This window comes from Parasteatoda tepidariorum, chromosome 10 (genome assembly GCF_043381705.1).
Source record: "Parasteatoda tepidariorum isolate YZ-2023 chromosome 10, CAS_Ptep_4.0, whole genome shotgun sequence".
NCBI classification, from domain to species: domain Eukaryota; kingdom Metazoa; phylum Arthropoda; class Arachnida; order Araneae; family Theridiidae; genus Parasteatoda; species Parasteatoda tepidariorum.
The window spans coordinates 9,461,508-9,470,208 of NC_092213.1; the positions used below are offsets into that span (position 1 = coordinate 9,461,508).

The following is an 8,701-nucleotide window of genomic DNA, read 5'->3' on the forward strand; positions in this document are numbered from 1 at the left end:
GTTCACATTAACTCGGAAAATCGGGACTCTACTGTAGTTAGAAATTTTTTTCCCTATTCATATTCAAAAATGGATCAATAATTGGTTTTGCTAATTTAAGAGATTCTGACTGATAGCCGAAGTTGAATGGAACATCTTAATAATTTGATCGATACTGGTGATAAGACAATTATATCTATCCTTCACAAGTTGAAGTACATCTCACTTCATCACGATATTCATTCCCAGTGAATCTCATCCCATGTGGATCGATTTGGTAACGAGAAGGCAGACTATCTAGCGAAGGACAGTTGCAGCCTGCCAACTTCTGCATCTGATGAACTTACCTACCTAGAACTTTTTTCTCAGATAAAAACTTAAATAGGAGAATTTGGCCGGTGCCTCCCACTCATGACTGGTACAGTGAGCCGGTACAGTCGTTGATTCTTCCATGCGATAGAAAAACTAATACTTGCCTTTCACGCCTTGCCAGTGGACATCTAAAATGTCTTACTTTTTCTCAGGGTATAAAATCCTATCCTCTTTGCCCAAAATGCCACCAACATCCAGCTTCAGCTGAACATATTTTAAGCTGCTTGGGACTTCCTTGGGAAGAAATTTACACTTCTCCTTGTTTCCGACCAGATCCATAAATCCGTTCCATAATAACGTCCATATCCATAATACCATAATACCGTAATACCCATAATACCGTAATGCCCATAATACCGTAATGTAATCCATAATACCGTCAGACCTTTGGAGATAAGTAACAACATCAATAATTTAAGAAATTTCAATGGTGAATAAATGTTTCTTTTAGATCTCAATAATTGCAAATTGGAAAAAATATTGTGTGGAAAAGAGCAGTGTTTGGGAGATTTTACCTTAAAGTAGAAAAGTACGAAAGGAATAAAGTAGAAAAGGACGGTGTTTCAAATTATATTTCATAACCAAAATTCTTAAAACGCTATATATAATATTTTTCACTTATTTTAACCTAAATAAAGACAAAAGAAAAAAAAAAGTAAGAAAAATATGTTTGATAACAATTCAACGTCAAAAGGAACATAAAGCAACAATTAAAGAAAAAAGAAGAAGCCCGATGATTTTAATAAATAATTTTATTAGAAAGAGTATATTGGTGATTAAATAATTCCAGAAATAGTGATCATTTAAAAAAATAAAATTTAGATGGAAAATACTGTTTTGGACATTTTCTCTAGATAAAAGAATTACGTGCCAAATATTTTTTAGAGTATACCATATATAGCCACGAAATTTCTTTTCATCAGTCATCATTTTTCTTTTTCTTGTTTTTATATGCTTTATGATGAGTTGTCTTTGAATTATGAGAAGGCTGTTGACACAGAACTGAACTTTTAAAGAGCTCTTCCTTCACGAAGCTGGATTAATAAAGATGAAAAATTTACTTCAAATCTAAATTTAGTTTCATGGAAATGAAGTAGATTTTCAAGACTAAAAACATTTAATTTTATTTTATAACTGGGGGTTAAACAGCCGACTCAATTCTGAATTTACGACAGTCAATGTTCAACTTCGTATCCTTGTTATTTTGAACCTAACACAGAATACTAGTCAACTCCTGGATCAAGTACATTGAGAAATTTGCCTTCCTGGGGGACTCTTTGATGGAGCTAACTCGCATTTCCGTTAAAAGGAAGGGAAAACCACGAAAATCTTCTACGGTTAGTCTGACAGCAAGGGGATTTTAACCCATGATCCATCTACAACTGAGGACGTTTTATGTCCGCACTGTTTTCAGTGGGAGCCTGGTGCGAATTTTGTTTCGACCAGTCATCGCTAGGAATCAAAACATTTAGTTAATCAAAAACTGTTTACATATCAGAAATGATAAGGACAGTAATTACGCAACGGTGTGCTCAAAACAATCGGTTTCGCCTTGAATTGTAATTTTGATTGATCAAATTGTGCTATTTATGACGCAAATCAGCTGAAAGTTTAATTAGGTGTCTAAAAAACCATGCTCCTTTTGAAATTTGATTTCAGTATCGTTTAATGGAGATTAAGTTCGATACTGTACGATATTATAAAGATTATCTAATATGCTATAAAAATAATTATTTCGACCACCGCACGTTCTTTAAAATATTTAAAAATGTTTGCATTTAATTAAATTAAACAAATATAATGAAGAAAAAAAAAGAGTTCTAAAAAAATTATCTAACAGCAGCGGTCGCCATAGCAACGCATGCAATGGCGACGCATGCGCACTGTTTACTATTACTCTGAAACACACTTGGAAGGTGTGATGACGTCCAAATAAGGTGCCTATGCCATCAAACCCGAAAAACACTTTTTTACCTTTTGACGGATTCGAATTTCTGAACCTCAAAATATAGAGGGCAGTCGCAATCTGGAAAATATGGTTCCAATAGTTTGACAAGGATAGCTGTCCAAAGTTTGGACCTTTTAATGTTAATATTACTTTTTGCGTATTTCACCACATCTCGAGACATTTTTAAGCAAAATTGAAAACATTTTGCACACAATTATAAAATTCGTTTCCCTAAAGATAATTCCAATTCCTCATTGCAAAATATGACTTTTTATAAGTAAATATTTATTATTATATAGTAAATATTTACTATATTTATTATTATATAAGAAATATCTGGTATTTTTTTATTATTTTATTCAATTATGGACGAAAAACTTCCTGAATTTTAAGGTACATAGTTATTTACATCATTTAAAAAAAAAACTTAAATTTTAAATTGCAAAAATATGAAATTTGAACAAAATCGGTCAAATAGTTCCTTTGAAATCGAATTTTGGAAAAATTGTTTTTATGTTTATTCAGAGAACATTTTTGTGTTCAATTTTGCAACTTGAAATATCGTCTGCAATATTCAGGGCGGCCTGTTTTTTTTAAAAATTTATTTATTTGCGTACTGTCCTCCATTTAAGCGTTGTATCGGTTTGATAAGTTTATGATTGATTCAGACTTACTCATTTTCCTCTGTCAGGAGAGAATCCACTTTGTTGTCGCCATAAATCTCGGGTTCAGAAAATGTCTCCTTGGATTCATCTTCGTTCCCTTTCAATACTTTCAAAAGCTTTTCCCGGATGATCTCCTTGGCGCGCAATAGATCCCGAATACTCTCCTGTTCTTCATCCAAAAAACCATCACCTGATACTTCAGTAGAATAGACTTCCTGATCACATTCATCGTCGATCGTCTCTACCTTATCCGCCTCCTGATTAAAACCGTTTATTTTAATGGAATGTCCTCTCTTATCTCTAATATTATCCTCATAGTTCTTAAGATCGGCATCATCTTTATCGCTTTTAAAAACAAGAGGTGATCTTTTCCTTATCTTAGCAATTTTCTTGCTTGCCTGTTCTTGACTGTGAGAATGTTTAACAGGTTTCTTAATCCTGTCTGTAGATTGATTTTTAATCACACGATCAGTTTTTATGGCGTGTCCATCATCAATGCCTGAGTCAGAATTCAAGTTGAGTTGGACTCTCTTATCAGTAGGCAATTTGGGGAGAGGCATTTCATAGTGGAACAAACGCTTTTGCTTTTCCTTGAATAAAGTGTCCTTAGATCCGAAATTTTTGGTACAATAGATTGATTTCTGATCATTCTCCATATTTTGTGTTTTTGAACCCCCGGAATCCTGATCAAGAGAGCTCATCGACGTGGTAAGGTCCGTCTTATCATCAGTCATATCCTCAGTGAATTCAAAATTTTTACTTTGCGAACCGAAATGATCATTTAAGATAGTCCTATTAGTGTGGTAAAAGTTTTTATTGTTAATACTTTGTTTTTCGTTAAGCTGATGTACAGGTTTCTTACTCCTATCCATTACAAATTTTTGTTTGCTATCTTTTACGTGCTTCAGGTTCCTATCTACTTCCGATTTCTTATTCCTATCTACTGTAGATGTCTTAATCCTGTCCGTATCAGGGCCAGTTTTTGTGGTTTTTCTTGAAGTATTGGGGTTGAGATTGAAATGAACTTTCTTATCAGGAAGCAATATGGAAGTTTTACTTTTAGAATCATGTAATGAATCCTGGCCACTTTGCCCTTCACTGAATAAAGTGTTCCAATTTTCCGATAATTTAGTTGTATTGATGGATTCCTGATCATATTCAATATTTTGCATAGACAAACCATTGGAGTCCTGATTTAAAACTGCCATTCTCATAGAAGACGTTATCTTATCCTCATTCTTATCTTCCAACATTAGTCTTCGATCCCTAATCTTCTTTCCTGCTATAACCATCTTGCCTTCCCTTCTGTAGTTATAATCATCACAATCTGAATGATCGGTAGATACAGTGTCATTTGTGTGGCAATCGTTCTCATTGGTAACATCTTCCTGACTGCAAAAGCTTTTCACAAGATTCTTACCATCATGCCCTGATATTATGGTTTCCTCATTTTGGAAGTTTTTTGAATCACGATTCAACATTGTTTTACCATCAGGAGATTTAACAAAAGTTTGGGTTTCAGAACGAACCGTTTTTGAAAATGTTCTAGAATTTTTATTAATATAATTATGTTCTCCGCTGTGAGAGCGACAAGAAGGTTTTTCTTTCTTAGCACCCATCGTCTGCTTTTTGTGAAGTAAATTCATTTTACCGAAGTTCAGTTTCTCCCATCTCTGTATGACCCCTTCAGCCTTTTTCAAAATGTCTGTAGCGTCAAGTATCATGTTATTTTCTATCCTCCTGTTCCAAAACCTTTCTCTCAGTTCGTGACTTTCAGTTTCGAGGTGTTTCAGTTCTTCCGTGACATCTTCAGGCAAATCGCTTAGATTCTGAAGAATAATTTCCGTCCATTTCTCTTTAAATGTCGACTTGCCAGCACCATCGATTTCAACAGTTAATGCATTTTTAACAAATGATGTGGACATAACGTTCCATGGTACCGATTTTAACCAAGAATGCAAGCTCAAATTGAATCCAACAGACTCCTCATTTTTTTCTAAAGTCGTAAACCGAAACGCTACATCGTCAGATTGATTCTCGGCTTTGTTACAACAATACTCTTCGCTGGATTCGTAGAGAATGCCTTTTACTAGAATGTCTGTCAGCCGTTCGGGTTCCATCAAGCTCTGTTTGCTTTGGGCTTCAAGCCCTGGTAGTTCGAGCAAGACTGGAGCCACTGTTTGGAAACACTGTCGCCTAGAAGTGAACGGGTTCCAGTCTTTGTAGTTCACGTCTTCAGACAGTTTTGTCAGGCTGGCCAATTTCCTCAAATTTTCATATTCAACTGGACAGGGACAGTAAGATGACATCTCCGAAAAGCATACTGCAATGGCGTTTCCAAGATCTTCGTATAATTCATTTCCCAGCTGAAAGAATGATACCTTACTTACATATTGCAATAATAAGTACGCATCATACTAATATGGATGATGTTTTCTACACTAGGGTGCGCTGCAAGCTCTTTATTACTTATATACATCCGGATTACTGTTTCCGGTGTATTTTGAAGCCATCTGGCTCACAACGTGATCATTGTGTTTTGAGATTCCGCTGAGTAATATTTCTTGTATACGTGTATTTGTTAACTGATTTATTATTTGTGTTTAAAAGAAGAATTGCATAAAGAATCGTCATTTGAAGACCTGTCAGTTAAAGACATAAGAATCATCATTTGAAAAAAAGAATCACTATTAAACACTTCCTACCTTGTCAACAATATACCAATTTGGTGATTTAAACCTAAATGATAATTTGTAAAAAGAACTTAATCTCGCAGTTTGAACAATATGCTAACACTAACGCATNGCGTTAATTCATGAGTGGTACAAGGACACAAATATTATAAATGACTGTAAAAAATTAGTGGAATCCATGCCGAATCGTGTCCAAATGTTAATAAAGTATCGTGAAGATCATATTATGTACTAAAAAATTTTGAGTTTGTATAAATTTAAATAAAATAGCATTTTCTCTTAGTTTTCTGAATTTATTGAGTTTGTTTCAAATAATTTGCACAAGGGTGTACATGTTGCAACAATAAGTACGCATCATACTAATGGATGATGTTTTCTACACTAGGGTGCGCTGCAAGCTCTTTACTACTTATATACATCCGGGTAACTGTTTCCGGTGTATTTTGAAGCCATTTGGCTCACAACGTGATCATTGTGTTTTGTGACTCTGCAGATTAATATTTCTTGTATACGTGTATTTGTTAACTGATTTATTATTTGTGTTTAAAATAAGAATTGTTTTAAGAATCGTCATTTGAAGACCTGTCATTTAAATACATAAGAATCGTCATTCGAAAAAAAGAATCATTATAAAATGCTTCTTACCTTGTCAACTATATACCCACTTCGAAAGTTAAACCTAAATGATAATATGTAAAAAGAACTTAATCTCACAGCTCGAACAATATGCTAACACTAACGCATGATGGTGCACGGCTTGCAACAAGAACAAACAGTAATAAACAAATAAAAAGAGGCCAAATCAGGACAGCGAAAAAAAGCGAGTTCTTTTTTAAATCTAGCTACCATGTCACCTTTTTTAACAATACATCTATAAGTAACTAAAACAAATTTTAACTTCAAGCTCTCCAGAATTACTTAATATCATTAATATCCTATGAAATAAATCAAAATTGAGCTCAGAAATTATATAATTTATTTCTTTTATTAAGAACAAAGTTATCTATTTGAAAATATCGCCTCGCAGAATAAACTGTAATAAGCATCTGTATACTATCTAACCGGAAGTAGAGCAGGTCAAGAACTCGAGATTGTTGTTGCCTTACATTTATATTTAAGACACCGTCCATTGATATTTAACCTGCTGTAATAATTTAGACATTATACTTATGATAATAATTGATGTTATGCATGTTATAATGCTTGACCTTATTCGCATTATAATATAAATTGATGATTAAAACTGGTAAAATGGATTGAATAAATGCTATAAAAATATGATGTGGAATTGCGAAAAACTGTTGTTAATACAGAATCTGTCATTATTTTAAATGAATTCAATTAACTCTATTCCTTATTGTTTATCAATATATTGCCTACAGATTATCTGCCGTTTGTTAGTGAAACTTTTCCGCGATGAAAATGTATTTTAATTTGTATTTATCATGATCAAACTAAAGGATGTTTTAGTATCATTTGTAATTTTGTGCTACTTAGAAGTTTTGCCTTTTTTTCCCAAACGTGCCGCATTATTTTTTGAGAAAAAACTGAAAAATGAGTTTTGTATTTTTGACACTTACATTATTGTTTATTTTCTTACAGGATGAAGTTACAATGAGGATAAAGTTGTGAAGACTAAGTTTATGTATCACTAATGGCGACAGCACTGGAGGAATGGTTTACTGCTGCTGCACTGATAACAGTGTTTTTTTGTTTGTTAATGCCCACCCGATTTAAATTCGTTATTACAGTATTAGTAAGGCAGCTGGGGGGGGGGGGNGGGGGGGGGGGGAGACCGGTTCCATGTCTTTTTCTCTCCTCCTCTTCTTAGATGTATAGGAATGTTCTATGATATTTTCCCTTTTCCTAATATTTTTCGTACATAATTGTCAAAAATATTTTTTCTTTAAATTTCCTCGACGCTTTCTTTTAGAACTATGTTCAATGTAGTCTTCAGTTCCTTATAGTTTTCTAACTTAAAAGTTTTTAATCTATTTGAAAATCAAGAGAGAAACTGCCGTACTTCCTTCTCCCATGACTCTCCACACGCTACTGATGAAAGCATGCGAAGTGTTGCCATAGGTAGAGAGTTCTGCTGTACGCCACCTATAGCTCATTTCGATCTCCAATATTAGGTGGGACAACGATAGTTCTATGCATTCCGAAATCCCAAATGTTTAACACGCTTTAGAAACAGTAACAGATTTGAGACAGAGAGATTTGTTAACAGATTTCTGTTTGTAACAGATTTGAAAAAAGTCTTACCTTTTCATAAACACAAGTATGTTCAACGCAGTCCAAAAATTCCAAATGTTTAACACACGTTAGTAACAGTAACTGATTTGAAACAGGCAGAATTGCTAACAGATTTCAGTTAGTAGCAGATTTGAAAAAAATGTTACCTCTTCGTAAACACAAATAAGTTCAACGTATTTCTGTTTCATCATCTCAAATATCACGAACTTGACATTCGTTTCTTGGAGGGGAAGTCTTTTTATGTATTGCACTGCCTCTTGCCATCGCCCGTCCAGTATCAAGTATCTGAGCAGCACAACCTCTTCTGGATACTCAGCGTTGATGATACCTGTCTCTCTTTCAAGGGCATCCAAGGTCATGTGCAAACCTCTGCAATCCAAATAACTCTCAATGAGACGAATGATATCTGCTTCCTTTAACCGAATAGTATCTGTCGAGTTCATTACACCTACATAAAACGAGAATTGTTATTGGCTTACATTTTTAAAAGTTCAAAATGAACAATTTACCAAAGTATTTGTCTCCGAAATATGTGGTCGTTTGCTTTTAAATATTTTAGTTCTTATTGCATACCTCTGGGGGTACTGAATTGGAGATTGATGACTCTCTGGTTCAGGTCAAAATTACGATCTGTAAACGAATGAATGAATGTATGAATGGATACGCCCTATTAACGGGTGTTACGTATGGTTGTGGCAGAAGTCGAATTTTTGGCCATAGATGGCGCCACTGGAAAACAAGAACAATCGCACCCCCTCTGCCATAATGGCCGGCGACAACAATAACAA

General features: G+C 34.3%; 1 protein-coding gene across 1 annotated transcript; it reads right to left on the reverse strand.

Annotated features, from left to right (window-relative positions):
- Nucleotides 1-489: 489 nt before the first annotated feature.
- On the reverse strand, nt 490-8,442 carry LOC139426734 (ankyrin repeat domain-containing protein 12-like). The gene is made up of 3 exons (XM_071186561.1): nt 8,060-8,442; nt 2,974-5,330; nt 490-736 (listed from the first exon to the last, which is right to left on the reverse strand). The coding sequence occupies exons 1-3, from the start codon at nt 8,354-8,356 to the stop codon at nt 490-492; spliced, it is 2,901 nt and encodes a 966-aa protein (XP_071042662.1). The 5' UTR covers nt 8,357-8,442.
- Nucleotides 8,443-8,701: the final 259 nt, after the last annotated feature.

Excerpts from the sequence above, each read along its gene's own strand:
- LOC139426734 (XM_071186561.1), bottom strand. The coding sequence starts at position 8,356 with ATGAACTCGACAGATACTATTCGGTTAAAGGAAGCAGATATCATTCGT. Across the intron at positions 5,331-8,059 it reads TTATTTGTGTTTACGAAGAG|CTGGGAAATGAATTATACGA; the intron begins GTAACATTTTTT and ends TCATTCTTTCAG. Across the intron at positions 737-2,973 it reads CTCCTGACAGAGGAAAATGA|GTCTGACGGTATTATGGATT; the intron begins GTAAGTCTGAAT and ends TTATCTCCAAAG.